We start from the raw sequence: 26208 nt of genomic DNA, 5'->3' as shown, positions 1-26208 counted from the left end.
AAGTACACATGTACGTAATATACGTTACTTTTGTATCCCCTTGAACGCTTTAAAATCGGTCAAATTTACTGAATTTTATACATATTTTATAAAACTACTTTGTATGTTTGTTTAAAGTGTTAATCAAAAGGCTGGTGTACAAAAAAGAAGAGGCGCAATGATGTGGCCTGGAGAATTCACGAATATCTAGGAATCACCTCTACATTAGCTCAGATATATAAACTTATCTTCTTAATTTTCTTAAAATCTAACAAATAATCTTAATGTAATAAAACATACCGAAAAGGACCTAGATATCTGCAATAGAAAAGGATAAGAAATCTTGAAAGGAACTAATCGTTCTTACTCTTTCAAGTAGTTTTTCCAAAAATACAACATTAAAAACAGGAGGCAGAAGAATAGAAAAGTATGAAAATTCTAAATTCATGTAGCATGAGTAAAATTTATAGTGAAGATGTATAGAATATATATCAGAAAATATATTAAAGATTTATTACGTTTATATGGAATACAAGGATTCCAACAGTGGTAATGAAACACTCGTTTACGTTTTTAATAATTCGTATATTTCCAGCTTTCTGACAACTAGTTATACAAATGCAATCTAATATATGTATTATACAACACAGGCATTTTCTCTGATGTAATAAATTTGATAATCGTAAATCATAACTTGGAATATTTTGATCAGTAACATCGTAAGATATTTGCTCGATTCCGGGAATGTGGCAACGAAGGGAATTTCATTCGTAGGAAAGTACGGAGCATCCGTGGTAAGGATATGATAAAGAAGAAGTTGATTCCCCAAGAGTAACGAAGTGTCAATCTCTCTCTCGAGTGCGTAAATATTATATACAGAGAGGTACCACATACTATTGACGTATAATAATTGTTGCGCGATTGTGAAGCATCACTATCGAAACTTACAAATTATTCGTAAAAGTGAGCATCGTTGAGTGGCACCTCTCAGTTAGCCATCAAGCGTGCAAGTAGGTTTTTAAGATAAGGTTTTTAAGATTTACGTGATTGATTTCTGATAATTCGGTGCCTACAAATCAATGACTTTTAAGATGAATTAATGTTGCACATGCAAACAGGAGCAAACAGCTTTCATCGTAAAAGTAACTTTTATGTAATGTTTTACGTGCAAAAGTATTTCTTTCTGTTACCACGCTATTGCTGTTTTGTAAACTTTAGTAGCACAACTATCGGTAATGTGCGATAAAACATGCTATATAATAGATAATTGTAAGTGAAATGACAAGGTGACGGTATAAATAGGTACTTCGACGAAAGTTGGTACAAGTGTATCTTCGTTTCTCAGGATTGGCGAGGTAAGTAGCAACCGATATACAATAAGAATTGAATTTATATAGAGCATTTTGTTATAAATCTTCCTATGTACGTATAGAAACGTGTTTTAATACGTACAAGTATCCAGATTTTTCTATTAAAAGTTATCTGATTCTACCTTTCTTCTAAGTTTCTTGTAGTCATCTTACTAACTTAACAAAAATCAACGTTAATTTTACAAAAAGCACTATAGTGCTTTTTAGTGATTTGCACAAACGAAAATTTTGAAGCTTGTCATTGCGACGAGTCTGATCGTTCTAGTGTTAAACTAAACAATTTTCAAAAGTGAAATTACATAGAAACGTATATCTTTCTAATATAAATTCAACTTATCGTACGAACTAAGTCTCTTTTATTTTTATCATTTCCGCGTCTTTCTCATACGCAACAATATTTCACTCTTTCTTCCAGAACACTATATCGTAGTGTGATCCAAATTTCTGTTATTAGATTCATTGACCGTTATGAGTCCTGCGTCATTTCAAATCACTTTTTTATTTCAGGACAATGACTGGCTTCAAGATACTGTTCGCATGTTTGACGTTAATTGTCCTTCTGCATCCATCAGTTCAAGCGGGGCGCACTAAAGGTTTGCACTTTAAGTTGTCTTTTTCCATACTGCAGGTTGCAGTACGATCTCGTCACACAGCCTTCATGCAGTTTCGAAATTTTACGCGTTTGGTAATTATCAGTGAAAAAAGCGAAGTCACGCGTGACCACATAAAATTGAAAGGTACACGTTTGATTTTTTATTTTCGAGATGGTCACGAAGTTAATGGTCACGAAGTAAATGGGAAAATTCCACTTAACTATTCGCCTCTTCTCCGGTTTTGTTTCTGAAAAATGCTTCGTTAACTTCGCGAATATTCCAACGACTCGCTTCACGTACAAAACAAACGTGATAACCAGGATAAAAGTGAAACAACCAGGGAAAACGAATTAATTCATCACTCTGCTGTCAATTCTCTAAATATAATAACTTCTTCCTGTATAAATGTTTGATAGCAACCTCGAATGTGCCCTTGCGTCCACCATACTGTGGTTTCAGCAACGTTACGCATACCAGGGTGGTTGGTGGTAGACCAGCTAAACTCGGTACGTTTTATCTATTCCTTTCCGATTAATAATGAGTGATATACTATGAAGGATGAACTTTAAAGGCACTAAACAGCACATCAAAGTACGTTTCAATTAAATTAAATAATAATACTACGATTTCATTGGTAGTAACTTTGCTTGTTAACTTGAATTATTTCTTCCTTTTAGTTCATGTTAGAAAGAGTATGTTTTTACTTGAAATTAAAAATCGATACAAGAGTAATGATGTGGATAGCGATCTAAAAGTGTTGGGGAAGAAATTACATATTTGAACTTTAGAGTTCAGTATAGTTCAAGTAAAAATTGTACAGAATTAACTAATAAGTGTTATTCCATTGTAGTCAAAACTCAATTTCTCTCTTAATCAAGTCTCTATTTGAGAATATTTGTACGTATCATCTTCTGCATGATCGAATATCGAATAGATAATAATAGTTTTTAACTCATTACGTCAGAGGAAATTATGTATGTTCACAACTATACTATTGCATTTTAGGTGCTTGGCCATGGATGACTGTAGTAGGTTTCCGTAATTGCTCAATCCCAAATTGGGTAACAGAATGGCTGTGCGGCGGTACCCTAATATCGGCTAGGCATGTTTTGACCGCAGCACATTGTGCAGATGAGGGAGATTTGTACGTGGTTCGTATTGGGGACTTAAATCTAAAACGAGATGACGACGGAGCGCATCCCATTGAAGTAGAAGTCGAATCTATACTAATACATCCCGATTATTCTCCTGAGTTGAACAATAATGATATTGCTATTCTTAAACTGAAGGAAAATGTTCCATTTTCGGGTAAGTCTTCAAATATTGTTGAGTTTCTAATATTTATGCTACTGGGTATTGCTGAAATTTCTTACTGTACGCGTATACTGTTCTATAAAACATGTACAATTCTTTCTCATATTTTTCGTCATTCGTTTCCTTCACTTTCATTTATTTTCTTATTTTTCAGAGTACATACGTCCCATTTGTCTCCCCATAGAGAAATCTCTTCGAAATAAAAACTTTGTGGGCTATAACCCCTTCATTGCTGGATGGGGAGCATTAAAATTTAGTAAGTGATATCAATTCTATGATAAAATTAAATAGTTTCAGTCTTAAATATCCTTCCCATTTTCTTTGTAGATGGAACACGTACTAACGCATTAATGGAACTACAACTGCCAGTGGTTACCAACGCCGCATGCGCGCGAGCTTATGATGATTTCGACGTAGATATCACCAATAAAGAAATATGCGCCGGTGGAGACCCTCGGGGTGGGAAGGATGCTTGTGGAGTAATTAAATTACAGATTTACTATAAATTATACGGTGTTTGAGGGCACGTCAAACCGACCTTTTAACATTTAAAAACACTAGATAAACTCAACTTAATGCTTTTGCCCATTTCTCATACTTCATTATAGAATGTAATCTAATTTCCTTCTAATCTTAGTTTTACTTAAAATACATATAATACGTACATCATAAACTGAAATATTTCAATACATAAAGTAATGATTATTACTGTATATAAGTATAATCTCAATATAATTCGATTGAAATATTTCGGTAATTACGATTAAAAATTTAACGATCATTTCAGGCTGACAGCGGAGGACCACTGATGATACCACAGCAATTCACCTACTATCAAATAGGTATTGTGTCATCTGGTCATCAGTGCGCCGTACCTGGTTATCCGGGCATTTACACTAGAGTCACGTCGTACCTCGACGACTTCATTCTCCCAGTGTTGCAATATTATTAGTGTGCCATAAATATCATTTTTCGTGCACGAATAATAAAGTTGGAATGTATTATTGTAGAGATAAGAGGCGGCTCAAATTTATATTGTTTTGTACGTCAAGAATTATAGTCTTAAAATGCATGAAATGTAACTTTGAAACGACACTAACTTTTTACGTACGCTAAACCTGCACGACATAGATAAGTAAAGATGATAAACGAACATTAATTAAATTTCTACTAATTATATTTAAATTAATTTTGATAAGAATAAACCAACTCTCTGAAGGTTTCTATAAATTTTGTTGTGATGTATCAAGAGAATAATTAAATATTCCACTTAGAACGTATACTCCTTGTATGTACATACAAAATTTCGGACCACTCTGCAACATTTCATAAGATAGAGAGCTTCTAGAGGTTCGGACGCAGAAAGTCCATAAAATACAAGATAAGTCTCGCGTGTTCCAAAACTATTTCTTATTCGTTAAAAACTTCCTGTCTATTCATGCAATCACGTACATCCTCGGAACTTTACTTATTCTCCTATCACTTCCCAATTAAATGCATTATTTTTGCATGTTTAACTATATGTAAGAGAAATTTCCATTCAGCCAAAGGTATACTTACACATTACAGATACTTAGGAGACATAAATTCCCAATCTATCATGATGAATAAAAAAAATTTATACTGTTAAATCTGTTCATATTTTATTGCATGTAAGTACACATGTACGTGAAGAACATTACCTTTGTATGCCTTGAAGGCTCCAACATAGGTCATGTTTACTATATTTTATACATATTTTATAAAACTATTTTGTATGTTTGTTTACAGTGTTAACCATAAGGCTGAGGGGGCGCAATGATACATCAAGGCCACAGCCTTGGTGACATTTTGATTATGAAGAATCATCCCTACATTTGCTCAGGTAAGTATCTTTGACTGTACTCTATTGAAAATATGTAATTATTAGAATATGAACAATTAATTTTTAATGAAACTGTACCTTGGGAAGAAAGAATTGATAGCTTGGTATCATGGTTTGTACATCCTATACATCCAATAAATTTTGGAATATTATACATTGAAGAGTCAGATTATGATGGTTACGTGGTTGGAATAAAAGGACCTCAATTTGATGATATTCTTAGGAAGTTAGATAATATAACTAGGTATCTTCACAATAAGATAGAATACCATGGTTTACATGATCTTAATGTTGTTCATTTGAGTGATCATGGAATAGCAACTGTTAAGTTAGACAGGATAATAGATCTAACAAAGTATATTAACAGCTCTGATTACAAATTTGTTGGTACCTCCCCAAGATTACACATTTTCTCCAATTCTGGTATGTTGCTTCATCGTATGAACTGTTAAGTATATTTAAATGATTAGTAACGGATTAATGGAAGAAGTAAGTAATTGTGTTAGGCTAGGAAGAAATAATTTATCAAGCTTTGAATTGCTGCCTTCTTTTTCCGCAATACAAAACAAACATTTTGAATTAATAATTTATGTCTCTTTTCAGATTAAACAATTTTCCGGATTTATTCATAATTTCGAAGAATATACTGGTATTCAAAGAATAAGAAAAAGAATGGACCAGTATAGGAAATCTCTTTTTCATTGTAGGTGACATATACTTCATTCATTGCATGGTTCAACGTATTTTTGAACACATATAACTAAGAAAATTCTTCTGTGATTAAAAAAAGGAGCAGAATTGGTACCTTTGAATGACATTAGAAATATTTCAATATAAGCACCACTATCGAAGAATTACAAGATTTTCGTAAAAGTGAGCACAAAAAAAAAAGGGTAAAAACATCTCTCATCGTGACAGGCATCTCTCAATTAACCGTCAAATGTGTAAGTAAAAAGGTCGTAAGATTGATCGTGTTTAGTTTTTGATAATTCTATGAATCATTTTTAGGATCAATTAAAGTTGCACTTGTCACACAAGTAAACAGTTTTTATCGTAGAAGTAACTTTTATGTGATGTGTTACGTGCAAAAGTGCTTATTTCTGTTACCATGTTATTGGTATTTTACAGATTTTAGTACTAGAATTATCAACTTGTAATGTGCGACTGAATATGCTATATAATACATAATTGTAAGAGAAGCGACAAAATGATGGTATAAATAGGTACTTAGAGGGAAGTTGGTACAATTGTATCATATTTTTCCAAGAATGGTGAGGTAAGTAGAAATAGAAACAATAAGATTTGAAGTTATGCAACGAAGAGCATTTTGTTATAAATCTTCCTATGTACATATAGGAACGTGTTCTAACATTTACAAGTATCCAGATTTTTCTCTAACAAGTAATTAATGATTTTCCTATTTGTATTTTTCTTCTAAGTTGTCTGTAGTCATCTTATTAACTCAACAAAGATCAACGTTAATTTTAGTAAAAGTACCATGGCGTTTTTTAGTGATTTGCACAAATGAAAGTTTCGAAGCTGGTCATTACGACGAGTTTGATCGTTCTAGTGTTAAACTAAACAATTTTCAAAAATGAAATTACACAGAAACGTATGTCGATGATATTTATCATTCCTATGATCTATTTTGCATGATCGTGCTTCTTTTCTAATGCAAATTCAATTTATAATACTAACTAAGCTTCCTTTATTGTTATCAGTTCCGCGTCTTTCTAATTCGCCAAAGTTTCTCGCTCTTTCTTTCACAACATTAGATCGTAGCGTGATCCAAATTTCTATTATTAGATGCATTGATCGCTATCAGTCCTGCGTCTTTTCAATTCGTCACTTTTTTATTTCAGATCAATAACGGACTGCAAAATGTTGTTTGCATATTTGGCGTTAATTACTCTCCTACATCCATTAGTTCACATGGTGTCTGCCGAAGGTTTGCACTTTAAGTTGTCTTTTTCCATGCACTTCAGATTCCAGTATGGTTTTGTTACGTATTCTTCGTGCAATTTCGAAATTTTACACGTCGGTTAATTATCAATGAAAAGAAAGAAGCTACGCCAGATCACATAAAATACAAACAATTTTTATGATTTTTTATTTTCGAGATGGTGACGAAAATTTAACTTGACTATTCACGTCTACTTCCCCGGTTTAGTTCCCAGAAAAAGCTTCGTTAACTTCGCGAATATTCCAACGACTCGTTTTACGTACAAAATAAATGTGATAAACATTGCATTACGTCAATGAAATCTATTGGCGTAATACCTAAGATAAAGATGCAAAGATATTCTCAGAATTTCTAATGACAATTTTATAGATTTCTAGTTTAATGTCACTGCTATATTTGAATCACTTTTACCTAACTGTGTTACATACTCTCGTTGAAAATTTTCCTAATTCCATAAAATTGATTCTTCAAAAATTGTCACGAATTCCTAAGAATTTATGTACTGCAAAATAAAGAAAGTGATTATTTAAAAAATGAGGTTGAAAGTATTCCTTTTCTTTCAAGTATGGCTAACACAATATCTAATCAATTGAAACTTTATATTTTCACGTCAAAAATTTCTATAGATAATTATTATCAAGATGATGATTAACTCTTACGGAGTAATACGTGTTTGTAGGGCAATCCGGTGGACTTGATCGGCTTTTTATTTCGAAAACTGAGTAATCGATGTCGCGTTCTTACGCACCTTCGAACCGCATAATTGTTTTATTTTAAAATTGTTTGATCCAGAATGTACAACACCGAACAATCAAACAGGCAACTGCCTCAACATTAAAACATGTAAGCCTCTGCAAGAAATACTGCAGACACAGGGCCATACAGCGACCGATTTTTTGAGGCAATCACTGTGCAGATATGAGGGCCATGATCCGATCGTTTGCTGCCCAAACAATCCAAACAAGGAGAAGAGAGGGATTTTAATAGAAACTGTGTATAAATATGTGCCCTTGCGTCCACCATACTGTGGTTTTAGCAACGTCGCGCATACCAGGGTGGTTGATGGTAAACCAGCTAAGCTTGGTACGTTTTATCTCTTCCTTTCCGATTAATAATAAGCGATTTACTGCGAAGAATTAACTTTAAAGGCACTTACACGAGAGAAAACTGTGTATGTTTCCAACTATAACTATTGCGTTTTAGGTGCTTGGCCATGGATAGTTGCATTAGGTTTTCGTAATCCCCAAAATCCAGACGCCGAACCAGAATGGAAGTGCGGAGGTTCCCTGATATCGGCTAGGCATGTTTTGACCGCAGCACATTGTGCAATACGCAGTGATTTATATGTGGTTCGTATCGGGGACTTAAATCTAAAACGAGATGACGATGGAGCGCATCCTATTCAAATGGGATTCGAATCTAAACTAATACATCCTGGTTATATTCCCAATATACACAATCATGATATTGCCATTCTTAGATTGATGGAGGAGGTGCCATTTTCGAGTAAGTCCTCAAATATTGTCGAGTATATGCTATTGAGTATTACTGGAGTATCATATTCTGAAATTTCTTACCGTACACATATACTGTATCATAAAATATGTACAATTCTTTCTCATACTTTTCGTCATTCGTTTCCTTCAATCTCATTTATTTTCTTATTTTTCAGAGTACATACATCCCATTTGTCTCCCCATAGAGGAGTCCCTACGAAATAACAACTTCGTGGGCTATACTCCCCTTGTTGCTGGATGGGGAGAATTAAGATATAGTAAGTGATACCAATTTTATAATAAAATTAGACAGTTCCAGTCTTAAATGTCTTTCTCATTTTCTTCGTAGGAGGACCACGAAGTGATGTATTAATGGAAGTACAAGTGCCAGTGGTTAGGAACGCCGAATGCAAGATAGCTTATTCCAAATTTCCTAATGCACCTATCACTGATGGTATAATATGCGCCGGATATGCTCAGGGTGGAAAGGATGCTTGTAGGGTAATTAAATTACAAATTTACTACAAATTATGCGGTGTTTGAGGATACGTCAATTCGAACCAACGTCAAATCGACGTCTTAAACATTAAAAATAATAGATAAACACAATTTAATAGTTTTGTCCATTTCTCACACATCATTATGATATTTAATCTAATTTCCTTCTAATCTTAGGTATAGTATAATTATTTCAATATAATTCGATTGATATATTTCAGTATCTTTGATTAAAAATTTAACGATCGTTACAGGGTGACAGCGGCGGACCACTGATGATACCACAGCGATTAACCTTCTACCTAATAGGTGCTGTGTCTTATGGTCGTGCATGCGCTGTATCTGGATATCCTGGTGTTTACACTAGGATCACGTCGTACCTCGACGACTTCATTCTCCCAGCGTTGCATTAATACGATTATTACTGTTCCATAAATATCATATTTCGTGTACGAAAAGTAAAGTTGGATTTTCTTATTATGAAGATAAGAGACAGCTCAAATTTATATTGTTTTATACGTTACAAATTAGAGCCTTAAAATGCACGAAATGTAACTTTGAAACGACACTAATTTTTTACGCACGGTAAATCTCCACGACTTAGCTACGTAAAGATGATGAACATTAATTAAATTTCTACTAATTATATTTAAATTAATTTTGATAAGAATAAACCAACTCTCTGAAGGTTTCTATAAATTTTGTTTGTGATGTATCAAGAGAATAATTAAATATTCCACTTAGAACGTATACTCCTTGTATGTACATACAAAATTTCGGACTACTCTGCAACATTTCATAAGATAGAGAGCTTCTAGAGGTTCGGACACAAAGTCCATAAAATACAAGATAAGTCTCGCGTCTTCCAAAACTATTTTTTATTCGCTAAAAATATCCTGTGTACTCACGCAATCACGTGCAACCTCGAAGAGAAATTGCCATTCAGCCAAAGGTATACTTACACATTACAGATACTTACGAGACATAAATTCCCAAAATATTATGACAAATAAAAAACCTTATACTATTAAATCTGTTTATATTTTGTTGCATGACAATACATATGTACATTACCTTTGTATCCCCTTAAACGCTTCAATATTGCGCATATAAACTGTATTTTATACAGATTTTATAAAACTACTTTGTATGTTTGTTTGGACTGTTAATCTAAAGGCTGGTGTACAAAGAAAAAATGGCACAATGATGCAGTCTGGTGATGTTCAGGAATATCAAGGAATCACTCTACATTTGCTGCAATACTGTATTTAAAATATATGATTGTTAGAATATGAATAATTAATGTTTAATTCTATCCGAATTTTGATGAAACTGTAGCTTTGGAAAGAAAGAATTGATACCTTGATATCATAGTTTGTACATCCTATATATACAATAAATTTTGGAATATTATATTATGAAGAACCAGATCATCATGGTCATGTGATTTGAATAAAAGCACCTGAATTTCATGATATTCTTATCCAATTAGATAATATAACCAGGTATCTTCAGAGTAAGATAGAATACGATCTTAACATTGTTCGTTTGAGTGATTATGGAATGGTAACTATTAAGTTAGTCAACGACACAGACATTTTCTCTGACGTAAAAAATCTGATAATCGTAAATCATAACTTGGAATATTTTGATTAGTAAGATCGTAAGATATTTGCTCGATTCTGGGAATGTGGCAACGAAGGCAATTTCAACCGTAGGAAAATACGGAGCATCCGTGGTAAGGATGTGGTAAAGAAGAAGTTGATTCCCCAAGAAAGAGTAACGAAGTGTCAATCTCTCTCTCGAGTGCGTAAATATTATATACAGAGAGGTACCACATATTATTGACGTATAATAATTGTTGCGCGAGTGTGAAGCATCACTATCGAAACTTACAAATTATTCGTAAAAGTGAGCATCGTTGAGTGGCATTTCTCAGTTAGCCATCAAGCGTACAAGTAGAAGATTCCTAAGATTTACGTGATTGATTTCTGATAATTCGGTGCCTACAAATCAATGACTTTTAAGATGAATTAAAGTTGCACATGCAAACACGAGCAACCAGCTTTCACTGTAAAGGTAACTTTTATGTAATGTTGTACGCGCAAAAGTATTTCTTTCTGTTACCACGCTATTGCTATTTTGTAAACTTTAGTAGCACAACTATCGGTAATGTGCGATAAAACATGCTATATAATAGATAATTGTAAGTGAAATGACAAGGTGACGGTATAAATAGGTACTTCGACGAAAGTTGGTACAAGTGTATCTTCGTTTCTCAGGATTGGCGAGGTAAGTAGGAACCGATATACAATAAGAATTGAATTTATATAGAGCATTTTGTTATAAATCTTCCTATGTACGTATAGAAACGTGTTTTAATACTTACAAGTATCCAGATTTTTCTATTAAAAGTTATCTGATTCTACCTTTCTTCTAAGTTTCTTGTAGTCATCTTACTAACTCAACAAAAATCAACGTTAATTCTACAAAAAGCACTATGGTGCTTTTTAGTGATTTGTACAAATGAAAATTTTGAAGCTTGTCATTGCGACGAGTCTGATCGTTCTAGTGTTAAACTAAACAATTTTCAAAAGTGAAATTACACAGAATCTTATGTCGATAATATTTGTCGTTCCTATGAGCTATTTCGCGCGATCTTGCTCCCTTTCTAATATAAGTTCAATTTATCCTACGAACTAGGTCTCTTTTATTTTTATCATTTCCGCGTCTTTCTCATACGCAACAATATTTCACTCTTTCTTCCAGAACACTATATCGTAGTGTGATCCAAATTTCTGTTATTAGATTCATTGACCGTTATCAGTCCTGCGTCATTTCAAATCACTTTTTTATTTCAGGACAATGACTGGCTTCAAGATACTGTTCGCATGTTTGGCGTTAATTGTCCTTCTGCATCCATCAGTTCAAGCGGGGCGCACTAAAGGTTTGCACTTTAAGTTGTCTTTTTCCATACTGCAGGTTGCAGTACGATCTCGTCACACAGCCTTCATGCAGTTTCGAAATTTTACGCGTTTGGTAATTATCAGTGAAAAAAGCGAAGTCACGCGTGACCACATAAAATTGAAAGGAACACGTTTGATTTTTTATTTTCGAGATGGTCACGAAGTTAATGGTCACGAAGTAAATGGGAAAATTCCACTTAACTATTCGCCTCTTCTCCGGTTTTGTTTCTGAAAAATGCTTCGTTAACTTCGCGAATATTCCAACGACTCGCTTCACGTACAAAACCAGGATAACGTGAATAACCGTGAATAAAACGTGATAACCAGGATAAAAGTGAAACAACCAGAGAAGACGAATTAATTCATCACTCTACTGTCACTTCTCTAAATATAATAACTTCTTTCTGTATAAATGTTTGATAGCAACCTCGAATGTGCCCTTGCGTCCACCATACTGTGGTTTCAGCAACGCTACGCATACCAGGGTGGTTGGTGGTAGACCAGCTAAACTCGGTACGTTTTATCTATTCCTTTCCGATTAATAATGAGTGATATACTATGAAGGATCAACTTTAAAGGCACTAAACAGCATATCAAAGTACAATATGGACAGAGATCAAAAATTGTTAGGGGAGAAATTATATGCTTGAACTTTAGAGTTCCGTATAATTCAAGTAGAAATTATATAGAATTATCTAATAATTGTTATTACATTAAAGTCATCTCTATTTGAGAGTATTTGTACGTATGTACTTATCGTCCTTTGCATGATCGAATATCGAATGCATAATAATACCGTTTAACTCATTAGGCGAGAGAAAATTATACATCTGCGTAACTATGTCTATTGCATTTCAGGTGCTTGGCCATGGATCGCTGCATTAGGTTATATTGATTGCGATGACCCAAATGGGGAACCGCTATGGGGCTGCGGAGGTTCCCTGATATCGGCTAGGCATGTTTTGACCGCAGCACATTGCGTAGAAATTTTTGGATTGTACGTAGTTCGTATCGGGGACTTAGATCTAGGACGAGATGATGACGGAGCCCATCCTGTTCAAATAGAAATCGAATATATACTAAAACATCCTGATTATATTAACGGTTCACACAATGATGATATTGCTATTCTTAAACTGAAGAAAAATGTTCCATTTTCAGGTAAGTCTTCAAATATTGTTGAGTTTCTAATATTTATGCTACTGGGTATTACTGAAGTATCATTTCATTAAATTTCTTACTGTATATGTATATTGTATTATAAAACGTGTAGAATTCTTCCTTATACATGTCGTCTCTCGTTTTCTTCACTATGATTTATTTCCTTACTTTTCAGAGCACATACGACCTATTTGTCTCCCCATAGACCAGCCCTTACGAAATAAAAACTTCGAGAATTTCCATCCTTTGGTTGCTGGATGGGGAACGGTAGGATTTGGTAAGTAATACCAATTTCATAATAAAATGAAATTTGTTCCAGTTCTAAATGTCCTTCTCATTTTCTTCGTAGGTGGAAATTTGAGTGACGTATTACTGGAAGTACAAGTGCCAGTGATTAACAACGCCGAATGCAAGAAACGTTATTGGCCAATTGATAAGCAGCGTATCACCACAAAAGTAATATGCGCCGGTGCGGAAGGAAAGGATGCTTGTCAAGTAATTAAATAACAGATTTACCATAAATTATACAGTATCTGATGATAAGTCAATTCGTATCAACGTCAAATCGAGTTCTTAAATATTAGAAATATTATTAAAGTTAACTTAAGACTTTTATCCATTTCTCACACATTTCATCATCATTATTATATTTAATCTAATTTCTTTCTAATCTTAGTTTTTCTCAAAGTACATATAACATATACATTAAAAATTGGAATATTTCAATATATAAATTAATAATAGATTATTACTGTATATAAGTATAATTTCAATACAATTCGATAGAAATACTTCAGTAACCTTGATTAAAAATTTAACGATCGTTTCAGGGTGACAGCGGCGGACCACTGATGATACCACAGCAATTCACATACTATCAAATAGGTATTTTGTCCAGTGGTCACAGATGTGGCACTGTTAGATTTCCCGCCGTTTACGCAAGGGTCACGTCGTACTTCGACGACTTCATTCTGCCAGTGTTGCAAAATTATTAGTGCCTCATAAATATCATTTTTCGTGTACGAAAAGTAAAGCTGGAATTTATTATTGTGGAGATAAGAGCCAGCTCAGACTTACTGTTTTGTATGGCACGGATTATAGCCTTAACATGCACGAAATGTCACCTTGAAGCGACACTAATCTTTTACACACGCTAAAACTGCACGACTTAGATATGTAAAGATGATAAATGAAAATTAATTAAATTTCTATTAATTTTGGTAATAATAAATCAACTTTCGCAAAGCTTTTATAAATCTTGTTTCTGATGTATCAAGAGCATATATTTCACTTAGAACGTACACTCCTTGTATGTATATGCAAAATTTCGGACTAATCTAAAACACTTCATGAGATAGAGAGCTTCTGGAAGTTCGGACACAGAGAGTGCATAAAATACAAGATAAGTCTCGTGTCTTCCAAAACTATTTTGTATTCGCTAAAAACGTCCTGTGTACTCATGCAATCACGTGCAACCTCGAAACTTTACGTATTTTTTATCACTTTCCAATTCAATAAACTGTTTTTGCATTTTTGACTATATGTAAGAGAAATTTCCATTCAGCCAAAGGTACACTTACAGATTACAGATTCCTATGCGAGGATCAGTAAAAATTTATCCGCACTCCAGATATTTAAAACTTCTGTCGGCCGTATTGTCCCATCTGCACTCTTCGTATGACGTCAGTATCTGTTCAGTGACTGCTGTGTAGGTTTCATTGTGTTACGTCAATTCATTTGTGATCGCTGGGCGTGTAACAATGGCTGCCGCAGCTGTGATTTGCAGGAGAACAGTGCAGGATGCAGTGATTCGTTTCTTGTGGTCGGAGGCTATGTTTGCTGCCTATATTTATCAAAGACTTCATGCACATTCTGGAGAAAGTGTTTTGTTGCGAAGTGTGTTTGAATGGACACAGAAGTTCAAAGAAGATCGCACAAATGTCATGAAAAAACAGCCGGACGCCCGTCTACATCCACGATGACAACATTGAACGTGCTCATGAGCTTATTCTGTGGAATAGACGAGTGACACTGGATAATGTGGCAGATCATTTGCAAATCAGCCACGGCTCTGCTTATGCAACAGTCCACGACAGATTTGGGTTTCAAAAAGTTTGTGCGAGGTGTCAAAAAAGCTGATGAAGAGGCGAAGATGAAGATGATAAAGTGTATACAGAAACTGGGCGATTATGTCGAAAAATGATGTATATCTTTTTTGACAATTGCTTAAAATAAATTCTATACCGACAGAGCGGGTAACTTTTGACTCACCCTCGTAAGACACTTAAATTTCCAATCTATTATGATGAATAAGAAAGCTTATACTATTAAATCTGATTATATTTTGTTGTATGAGAGTACATGTGTATGTGATATACATTACCTTTATATCATAATGAACGCTTTAATATTGCGCATATATACTACATTTTGTGCAGCTTCTGTAAAACTTTGTATGTTTTTTCAGATTGTTAATCTAGAGGTTGGTGTACAAAGAAGAAGTGGCACAGTGATGTGGTCTGATAACATTTATAAATATCAAGGAGTCACTCCTATATTTGCTCAGGTATATATTTTTGACTATAATGTATTTAAAATATATGATTGCTAGAATATGAATAATTAATTATTAATTCTATCAGAATTTTAATGAAACTGTGCCTTGGGAAGGAAGAACTGATACCTTGATATCATGGTTTATACATCCTACATGTACAATAAATTTTGGAATATTATATAATGAAGAACCAGATCATCATGGCCATGTGATGTGAATAAAAGGACCTTAATTTGATGATATTTTTATAATGTTGGATAATATAACTTAGTATCTTCACAGTAAGATAGGATGACATGGTTTACATGGTCTTAATGTTGTTCACTTGAGTGATCATATTATAAGGAAAAGTTTAATATCACAGGTAGAATGATTCATAACTTAGAACTACTAACTCAGAGATGTATTAAAAATTAAAGAAATATATTAAATTTTATGGGATATTCATGTTTAGTAACCAGTAATTCAGAGATTGGTATTCGTGGTTACTATAATGAGGCTATAGAAACGCGCCCTTTCTTCTTTGCAAATGGTCTTGCATTTATGTCTAAGCCGAAACTGAAACTTTGAATAATTTAGATTCATTCTTGTTATTTTGTAAAATACTTGATCTATAGTATGCCATAAGGAATGACACTGTATCACACCAACCAAGTGCTTTATGAAACATCAACAGGGTATCACAGTAATCGCGTATTGACTGATATGTAAGTAAAAGTTATGTGTCATTGTTATACACAGTTATTTATCATTTTCTATTAATTCAGTTGTAGCCACTACAATATCTATGACATTGGTAGTAATTATAAGAACAATAATGATGTTCTATAAGAGGAAATGATGATTAGGAACAAAAACTTACAGGTAAGTCAAAGTATATGTTATTTGCCATTTGAAAAGAAAGTTAAGTTATTAACTTGGAATGTTCTCATAAATAGTAACTATAAGAAATGTATTGGATTTCGGGTTTGCCAGAAATTGAAGTTTAAGAAGCATTTTTATAATACAATATTGATATTTTGATTTTTCAGGAGATATCATCTGGTGGATGGATAATATGTAAAAAATATCAAGCAGTATACGAATTTTCATATTGCATAGAGATAACAAAATGAAATAATAATAATGAGATAACAATTAAAAAATGTCGACATAGTAATAAGAAATAGCATCATGACAAAGAATATATAAACAATCTCATTTTTTATAAATAAAGTTTCATTGTTTCAGATTTTGAAATATAGTGGAATGTTTAATTAGTATCTTAAGATCTTTAAACAATTATTATTTTAGAATCAATTGTAATTGCATCATACGTACTTTTGAATTTGTACAAAAACATATGTAATTTTGAACTAGTTATTATTAGGAAATTGTTAGATGCGAACAGTAAACGAAAAGTTGTAGTATAGTAATTATAAATCAAAACACAAGAATTAAATTCTTTAGGAAAAAACAAAAGCTGAATTTCTTATTTACATGTTTACAAAGAAATCCATAATAAAAAGGAGTTGCTTTCTAATACTTCTCTTCCTTGTAATGCCTATGTTAATAATAACGAGGTTCGACTTTTTGTTTTTAGAGGGATACTGGAAGATTTGAAAGCACTGTACCATTGCGAAGAAAATCACGATATTGAAAACGATACTTGCAAGTAAATTTCTAAAAAATCTGTTTTCAAATTTTCGCTTTCTATTTCACATTAAAAGAAAGGGCTGTCTTCTTTTTCTGCAAGACAAAACAAATATTCTGAATCTCGTATCAATGAATTATGTTAATAAGTTATTTTTCTTTTCAGATTAAACAATATTCCAGATTTATTCATAATTTCATACTACGCAAAGAATAGACTTTCATATGTATATAAAGCAAATATTAAGTATAGGAAATCTCTTTTTCATTATAGGTGACATATGCTTCACGGTTGAACGTATTTTTGAACACATATAAATGAAAAAGTACTCTTGTGGAAAAAAAAAATTGATACCTTCGATTGATATTAGAAAACGTATATAAACTTATGCACAATCACTATCAGTTTATATTTTAGGTGTACACACAGATTTGTTGGAGTTCTCATGAAATGTACTTCCTGTACGAACGTTTTATTCTTCCAAATTTTGTGATACTATGTCTCATATAATATGGATTAAACGTAATATAAATGATCCGAAAATTGACTCGAACGACATTAATTGTCTTTCTATTTATACCAATACTAAAAATACAAGTAAAGCTGGAACAATAGTATGCAGGAATGGACTATTTATTATTTTAAACCAAATCATAACATTATATTCAGAATGCACAGTATTATTATGAAATGTAAATGAAGCAGTTGTAAACGAACGATTTTACTGTAAAATCATTGCCTCCTTTCTTTCATCTGAAATATAGTAGCAAGTACTCATTCTTTTAATATATAATAAAACGAGATATCTTTAAAAAGTTATATATGTCATCACTGGTAACTGTTATCTCGTATGACACCAAATATATCATTAGTATGGAATCATATTTTTATGAAGATATACTTTACTGATAAATTTGGGAAATGTTATATAAGAAAATTATCTCTTGTTATTCTATGAAGTGTACTAGCTAATGAAGTTTAATTTTAAGAAGAATTAGAACAAAAGAGAATTAAAAAATTAAAAAGATCAAAATAAGATTGTTCGTGTGGCTTAATTATTTCAATTCTGGTACACCACTTGTTACATTTTAACTAATTAGCGCTAAACAATAACTTGCAAATATTAAAGATATTAATACCTTAATGTCCATTTTTCAGGAAATTTTATTTGATTACTGTATATTTAGTCATTGATAGATAAAATTTCTTGTATAAGTATAGATCAAGGTTGAGGTCATACGCAAGTTGCATTACAGGTATCGTTTTAATTTATTTTATGATTAGAATCATTATTTGAATAATATACGAATAATTATTTCCATTTGAACACTTAATAAATCACGTACCTATAAAAGATATATTATAAAAAAGACATGACGAAACAAGAAATATTGGAAATTCCATTGTCATTAGATCAATTATTTTTGCAATGATTTTTATATCCATGTAATTACATATGAAATGGGTAATCCATTAACATTTCCTCGAATCGAATATAATTCGTTACACTTCACAACGATTCAAATAATGGACGGGAAATATATAACTTTTCCGTCCTTGCGTTAAAATAATACTGTACAAAGCAAATGATACAGGAAATACCCAAAAAACCCAATTACATCCAGATTGCATGACAGCACACTTGCAATGGATTTTTGTGATTTCAATGTCACAGACAACGGCACAACTAATCAGAACACGTTCGAGGCTATAGACATTGAAATTACCGCGTGTTTAATACGTGTAAAGCATAAATCTAAATTTCACGCGATTCTTTCTTTGTACATTGTGAAACTTTTAAATCATCTTAATCGAATAAATAATCCTAATGTAATAAAACATCTTAAAAAGGACCTAGATATCTGCAACAGAAAATTGAAGGATAAGAAATCCTAAAAGGAACTGATCCTAAAATAACAAATTCCTAAATAATAAATAAATAATTACCTGAAATAATCAAATCCTAACTAATCGAAAATAAAATAAAGCAAGCAATTCTTAAACTTTCGAGTAATTTTTCCGAAAATACAGAAAGATAGAGAAATTAAAAAGAAGCAGCACAAAAATAGGAAAGTAAGAAGATTTAAATTCAAACAGCATGATTAAAACTTATATTGATGATGTACAAAATATACATCACAATATATATTAAAGATTTATTACGTTTATATGGAATATAGAGATTCCCAGAATGGCAACGAAATATTCGTTTATGTTTTTAATAATTCGTATATCCCCGGCTTTCTGAAAACTAGCTATGCAAATGTGTCTCATATAACATGTTATGCCATACAAGCTTTTCAATTTATGATGTAAATAACCTAATTATCGTAAAGCATAACTAAGGGTGTTTTGATTAATAGCATCGTAAGATATCCCCGACTCGAAGATATCCTCAATTCCTCGAATGTGGCAACAAAGGAAAGTCCATGGAAATATTTGTAAGAAAATACGGAGCATCCATGGTAGGGATATAATAAACAAAACGTTGAATGCCGAAGAACGGATAACGAAATGACAATCTCTCTCGAGTGCGTAAATACTACATATAGAGAGGTACAACATACTATTAACACATGATAATTGTCATGCTAGCGTGAAGCACCACTGTCGAAGCATTACAAAATATTCGTAAAAGTGAGAATCGTTGACTGGCATCTCTCAGTTAGCCATCAAGTGCGTAAGTAGAAGGTTCGTAAGATTTACCGTGATTGGTTTCTGATAATTTCGTGCCTATAGATCAATTACTTTTAAGTTCAATTAAAGTTGCACGTGCCACACGAGCAAGCAGTTTTTATCGTACAAGTAACTTTTATGTGATGTGTTATGTGCAGAAGTTTTTATTTCTGTTACCACGTTAAGTTTTTAGTTCTGTTACCATCAGTTTTTGTTTCTGTTATTTCTGTTAGTCTTATTTTATAAACTTTAGTACTGGATTTATCGGCATATAGTGTGCAACTAAATATATTGCATAATATACAATCGTAAGTGAAGGGACAAGGTAATGCTATAAATAGGTACTTAGAGGGAAGTTGGTACAATTGTATCTTTTTTTCCAAGACTGGTGTGGTAAGTAGGAATCGAAACACAATAAGATTCGAAGTTATGTAGAGAATTTTGATAGAAATCTCTGTATCTTCCTATGTACGTATAGAAACGTGTTTTGATATTTACAAGTATCCAGATTTTTCTATTAAAAGTCATCTGAAATTATTGATTTTTCTATTTGTACTTCCCCTCTTGTAGTTCCCCTCTAAGTCATCTTACTAGCTCAAAAAAAATCAACCTTAATTTTACTAAAAGTACTATCCTGCTTTTTAGTAATTTGCACAAATGAAAGTTTCAGAGCGATGAATTTGATCGTTCTAGTATTAAACTAAATAATTTTCAAAAATGAAATTACGCAGAAACGTATGTCGATGATAAGTTTCCTTTATTTTTATCAGTTCCGTGTCTTTGTAATTCGTCACATTTTTCCGCTCTTTATTTCAGAACATTGGATCATAATGTGATCCAAGTTTCTTTTATTAGATTCATTGATCGTTATCAGTCCTGCGTCTTTTCAATTCGTCACTTTTTTTATTTCAGAACAATGACGGGCTCCAAGATGCTGTTCGCATGTTTGGCGTTAATTACTTTCCTGCATCCATTAGTTCACGTGGCGTCAGCTCAAGGTTTGTATTTTGAGTTGTCTTTTTCCATACACTTCAAATTCCAATACGATCTGATCACGTGGCCTTCGTACAATTTCGAAATTTTACCTGTTTGGTAATCGTTAATGAAAAAAGAAGTTATGCGTGACCTTAAGACATTGAAACAACTTTTATGATTTTTTATTTCCTGGTTGGTCAAGAAACCAATGGAAAAATTCCACTTAACTATTCATGTCAATTTCTTCGGTTTAACTTTTGGGAAATGCATCGTTATCTTCGGGAATACTCCAATGATTCGTTTTATGAAATAAAAATAAGCGTGATAAATATTACATCACAGTAATGAGAACTATTGGCGTAATACCTAAGATAAAGATGCAAAGACATTCTTAGAATTTCTAATGTCACCTTTATAGATTTCTAGCTTAATGTCACTACTATATTTGAATCACTTTTACCTAACGGTGCCATATAGTCCCGTTGAAAATTTGTCTAATTCCTTAAAGTGATCACTAGAAATTTTCCTAAATTTCTAAGAATTTATTTATCGCGAGGTAAAGAAAATGTGTATTAGAAAGATGAGATTGAAGGTTTACCTTTTTTTCAAGTATGGCTAACACAATATCTAATCAATTAAAACTTTATATTTTCACGTTGAAAGTTTCTTCAGATAATTATTATCCAGGTGATGACTAACTCTTACGGATTAATGCGTGTCTGTAGGGCAATCCGGTGGACTTGATTCGCTTTTTTTATTGAAAGTTGAGTAATCGGTGACGCGTTATTATACACCGGATGGTGAAGAGCAAGGTTTCATATGATCTCACCAATTTCGGATGTCAGTAAAATCAGTCAAATAATAAGTTCGCGTTAATATACACGTTTGATTTTTGAAAAGTTTGTTCAATTTAACAAGAGTCTTGGTAACAGGCTTGTGTTTTTGGACCTAATTGGTTGTTTTCATTTACAAGTATGCCATGTTAAAGTACTTATAAAATGTACTTATAAAATTACATTAAAATCAGAAAACTAATAGCAGAAAGATTATCGTTTCTCCTCTGTGATAGTCTACATATAACGTAATGCAACTAACATGTCACGATTAATGCAAAATAAATAAATTACTAATATAGACATTCTTTTAGTAATTTGTATAATCGTGAAACGATTTTTAAAGATAAATATTAAAGGAAACTTGAAGTTGATACCAAACCAATCACAATTATTATTTATACTACTTATTTGCGCAGTTTAAAGCGAATCAAATTGATGAGGGTTTCTCTGTTACATGCTAATTTACATTTTATAAGATATAACAGACACGCTAATTAGTTTATTTAAGATACTTTCGAGATATTAAGTTAGATGCGTTTCCATGAAATCATATCAATTTTACGATTTTTCTATCAAGGATGCAATTATAACCGTATGGTTGATTAGTACACGAACTACGTACATACAATTATGTATGTATATTCGTCTTTCCGAGTACCGCGCTTCAATATTGCTAATTTCGAATTCGTCCGGTAATGTAGCCTGTATCTTGCACAGGAAATTGCGCAACCAAGTTTACACAAAGGCAAATACGTATCCTTCGCTGTATGTTCTGAGAAACCAGCCGATGATAACATTACTTATGATGAGAATTAACATAAGCATTTTAATCGTACCAAGAATGTTTATGATTATGTTACTCTGAGGTTTCAGGATTTATCGTGCATCTAAAAGTAACGACACAAGAGAACATTACCCAGAAATTCACATTTGTATAATATTCGAAGCTTTTTATTTAATGACTAATGAAGTTAATTATAATTCAAGGATATTCCAAATATATGCCACATGCTATATGCTATATAAATGTATATGCCAAAATATATGCTGATTTGCTATATATATATGCTATATGATGATTTCATATTTTCTATTTTTGTATTGTCATCATGCTAATAACTATGTCGTGCTAAACTTATGAAGACGAATTGAAGTATCCGCAATTTAACTATGTTGTTAATTCTAGGAGAAACACGTAATCCAATTGTATACAACGTGAACGAAGTATCAGCAGTAACGGTTAATATTACATAAAATATATAAATACATTATTATTAAAAATTTTATTTAATAAGTTAATCAGAGAAGGCGAATTAATTCGTCACTCTATTGTTAATTTCTTAGATATAATAATTTCTTTTTTTTATAAATGTATTATTTTAAAATTGTTTGATCCAGATTGTACCACACCGAACAATAAAACAGGCAAGTGTCTCAGCATCAGACAATGTAAACCGCTGCTGGAATTGCTGCAGACTCAGGGCCATGCAGCTGGCGACTTTCTGAGGCAATCAGTGTGCAAATACGAGAATAATGATCCGATCGTTTGTTGTCCGAACGAACAAAGCAGGCAGGACAGAGGATTTTTGATAGAAAACGAGCATACGCTTTTGCGCCCACCACAGTGTGGTTTTAGCAACATCTCTCACACCAGGGTGGTCGGTGGTAAACCAGCTGTACTTGGTACGTTTTACATCTTTCTTTCCGATTAATAATAAGCGATTTACTGCGAAGAATGAACTTTAAAGACACTAAACAGCACATCAATGTACGTTTCAATTAGACTAAACAATAATACGATTTCATCGGTAGTAACTCTACTTATTAACTTGAATTATTTCTTTCTCTTAGTTCATGTTAGGAAAAGTAACCTTTTACTTGAAATTAAAAATCGATATAGGAATAATAATATGGATAGAGATCAAAAACTGTTTGGGGCGAAGTTACATATTTGAACTTTAGAGTTCAGTGTAGTTCAAGTAGAAATTATATACAATTATCTAATAATTTTTATTTCATTGAAGTGAAAATTCAATTTCTCTCTTAATCAAATTTCCATTCGAGAGTACTTGTACGTATGTAGTTACCGTCTTCTGCATCATCGAATGTCCAATGAGGAACAATAGTTTCTAACTCATCACGCGAGAAAAAATTGTGTATGTTTCCAACTATAACTATTGCGTTTTAGGTGCTTGGCCATGGATAGTTGCATTAGGTTTTCGTAATCCCCAAAATCCAGATGCCCAACCAGGATGGAAGTGCGGAGGTTCTCTGATATCGTCTAGGCATGTTCTAACCGCAGCACATTGTGCAGAAATCGATGAATTGTACGTAGTTCGTATCGGTGACTTAAATCTAGTACGAGATGACGACGGAGCACATCCTGTTCAAATAGAAATCGAATCTAAAATAATACATCCTGATTATATTTCCGGGCAAACCAAACATGATATCGCCATTCTTAAATTGGTGGAGGAGGTGACATTTTCGCGTAAGTCTTCAAATATTGTTGAGTTACCTATATTTATACTATTGAAGATTAGCGAAGTATCATTTCCTCAAATTTCTTACTGTTTCATATATTGTGTCATAAAATATGTTGAATTCTTTCTCATACTTTTCGTCATTCGTTTTCTTCAATTTCATTTATTTTTTTATTTTTCAGAGTACATATATCCCATTTGTCTTCCCGTAGAGGATACCCTTCGAAATAACAACTTCGAGCGCTATTACCCCTTCGTTGCTGGATGGGGATCACTAGGATATCGTAAGTGATACCGATTCTCCAATAAAATGAAATAGTTCCCGTCTTAAATATCTTTCTCATTTTCTTTGTAGATGGACCAGGTAGTGACGATTTAATGGAAGTACAAGTGCCAGTGATTTCCAACACCGAATGCAAGAACTCTTATGCCAGATTTGCTGCTGCACATGTCACCGATAATGTATTATGCGCCGGATACGCTCAGGGCGGAAAGGATGCTTGTCGAGTAATTAAATAACAGATTTACCGTAAATTATACAGTGTCTGAAGATACGTCAATACGAATCAACGTCAAATCGAGTTCTTAAATATTAAAAATATTAGATAAAGTTAACTTAATAGTTTTGTCTATTTCTCGCACATCATTATAGTACTTAATCTAATTTCTTTCTAATCTTAGTATTTTTTCAAAATACGTATAACATATACATTATAAATTGGAATGTTTCAATACATAAATTAATAATAGATTATTACTGTACATAAGTATAATTTCAATATAATTCGATAGAAATATTTCAGTAACCTTGATTAAAAATTTAACGACCGTTTCAGGGTGATAGCGGAGGACCACTGATGCTACCACAGAAATTCACCTTCTATCAAATAGGTGTTGTGTCTTATGGCCATAAGTGCGCCGTAGCTGGATATCCCGGCGTTTACACTAGGGTCACATCGTACCTCGACGACTTCATTCTCCCAGCGTTGCAATAATACGATTATTACTGTTCCATAAATATCATATTTCATGTACGAAAAGTAAAGTTAGATTTTCTTATTGTGGAGATAAGAAACAGCTCAAATTTATATTGTTTTCTACGTCAAGAATTATAGCTTTAAAATGCATGTAATGTAACTTTGGAACGACACTAACTTCTCACGCACGCCAAATCTGCACGACTTAGATATGTAAAGATGATAAATGAACATTAATTAAATTTCTATTAATTTTGATAATAATAAATCAACTTTCGCAAAGCTTTTATAAATTTTCTTTCTGATGTATTAAGAGCCTGATTAAATATTCCACGTGAAACATATACTTCTTGTATGTACGTACCAAATTTCGGACTAATCTAAAACACTTCATACGATAGAGAGCTTCTGGAAGTTCGGACACAGAGAGTGCATAAAATACAAGATAAGTCTGGCGTCTTCCAAAACTATTTTTTATTCATTAAAATCTCCCTGTATATTCATGCAATCGCGTGCATTCTCGAAGTTTTTATCACTTTCCAGTTAAATATTCTCTTTATGCATTTTTAGTTAGATGTAAGAGAACTTTCCATTCAGGTAAAGGTTTAGTTAGAGATTACACATTACACATACTTACAAGACATTTTAATTCCCAAACTATGATGATAAATAAAAAAGTTTATACTGTTAAATCTGTTCGTATGTTATTGCATATAGATACATGTGTACGTGACGTACATTACTTTTGTATCGCCTTGAACGTTTCAATGTTCATAGGAAAACACTGTCATAGTTGGTAAATCACTAAGTAGCTTTCGCAATAATAGAGAATGTAGAATATATATATGTGATGTTCGAGACAATATG

General features: G+C 32.7%; 3 protein-coding genes and 2 long non-coding RNA genes across 11 annotated transcripts; 3 read left to right on the top strand and 2 right to left on the bottom strand.

Annotated features, from left to right (window-relative positions):
• Positions 1-1394: 1394 nt before the first annotated feature.
• Positions 1395-10075, top strand: LOC122566646. Its single transcript, XM_043724199.1, has 16 exons — positions 1395-1942; positions 2359-2448; positions 2948-3250; positions 3411-3512; positions 3584-3735; positions 4044-4207; positions 5074-5120; positions 5283-5543; positions 6129-6157; positions 6344-6396; positions 6983-7068; positions 7876-8166; positions 8287-8589; positions 8756-8857; positions 8929-9080; positions 9332-10075. The coding sequence occupies exons 1-16, from the start codon at positions 1861-1863 to the stop codon at positions 9488-9490; spliced, it is 2376 nt and encodes a 791-aa protein (XP_043580134.1). The 5' UTR covers positions 1395-1860; the 3' UTR covers positions 9491-10075.
• Positions 10076-10158: 83 nt separating this feature from the next.
• Positions 10159-18432, top strand: LOC122567234 (venom protease-like). Of its 3 annotated transcripts, XM_043725604.1 has the most exons (12): positions 10159-11156; positions 11317-11369; positions 11939-12024; positions 12467-12556; positions 12902-13204; positions 13380-13481; positions 13554-13699; positions 14035-15408; positions 15672-15770; positions 15847-16468; positions 16529-16625; positions 16793-18432. In XM_043725604.1, the coding sequence occupies exons 3-8, from the start codon at positions 11943-11945 to the stop codon at positions 14197-14199; spliced, it is 888 nt and encodes a 295-aa protein (XP_043581539.1). In that variant the 5' UTR covers positions 10159-11156; positions 11317-11369; positions 11939-11942; the 3' UTR covers positions 14200-15408; positions 15672-15770; positions 15847-16468; positions 16529-16625; positions 16793-18432. The 3 variants fall into 3 exon arrangements, with proteins under 3 accessions (XP_043581539.1, XP_043581538.1, XP_043581536.1); XM_043725603.1 differs by lacking the exon at positions 11317-11369; XM_043725601.1 differs by having other exon boundaries at positions 10159-11369.
• On the bottom strand, positions 12682-14913 carry LOC122567244. Its single transcript, XR_006316735.1, has 3 exons — positions 14785-14913; positions 13285-13576; positions 12682-13096 (listed from the first exon to the last, which is right to left on the bottom strand). It is a non-coding gene; the product is annotated as an uncharacterized LOC122567244 (long non-coding RNA).
• A 1495-nt stretch (positions 18433-19927) lies between the features above and the next one.
• LOC122567232 (venom serine protease Bi-VSP) lies at positions 19928-25623 on the top strand. 5 transcript variants are annotated; one of them, XM_043725594.1, is made up of 7 exons: positions 19928-20085; positions 20983-21068; positions 23280-23564; positions 24070-24372; positions 24547-24648; positions 24720-24871; positions 25201-25623. In XM_043725594.1, exons 2-7 carry the CDS (start codon positions 20987-20989, stop codon positions 25357-25359), a joined length of 1083 nt encoding a protein of 360 aa, XP_043581529.1. In that variant the 5' UTR covers positions 19928-20085; positions 20983-20986; the 3' UTR covers positions 25360-25623. The 5 variants fall into 5 exon arrangements, with proteins under 5 accessions (XP_043581529.1, XP_043581531.1, XP_043581533.1 ...); XM_043725596.1 differs by having other exon boundaries at positions 19936-20074; XM_043725598.1 differs by lacking the exon at positions 19928-20085 and adding an exon at positions 20092-20378.
• LOC122567245 lies at positions 21076-23247 on the bottom strand. Its single transcript, XR_006316736.1, has 2 exons — positions 21644-23247; positions 21076-21155 (listed from the first exon to the last, which is right to left on the bottom strand). It is a non-coding gene; the product is annotated as an uncharacterized LOC122567245 (long non-coding RNA).
• Positions 25624-26208: the final 585 nt, after the last annotated feature.

The sequence above is a fragment of the Bombus pyrosoma genome, linkage group LG4, assembly GCF_014825855.1.
Source record: "Bombus pyrosoma isolate SC7728 linkage group LG4, ASM1482585v1, whole genome shotgun sequence".
NCBI classification, from domain to species: domain Eukaryota; kingdom Metazoa; phylum Arthropoda; class Insecta; order Hymenoptera; family Apidae; genus Bombus; species Bombus pyrosoma.
The sequence above is the reverse complement of the archived record's forward strand: the minus strand, read 5'-3'. Positions and strand labels throughout refer to the sequence as shown.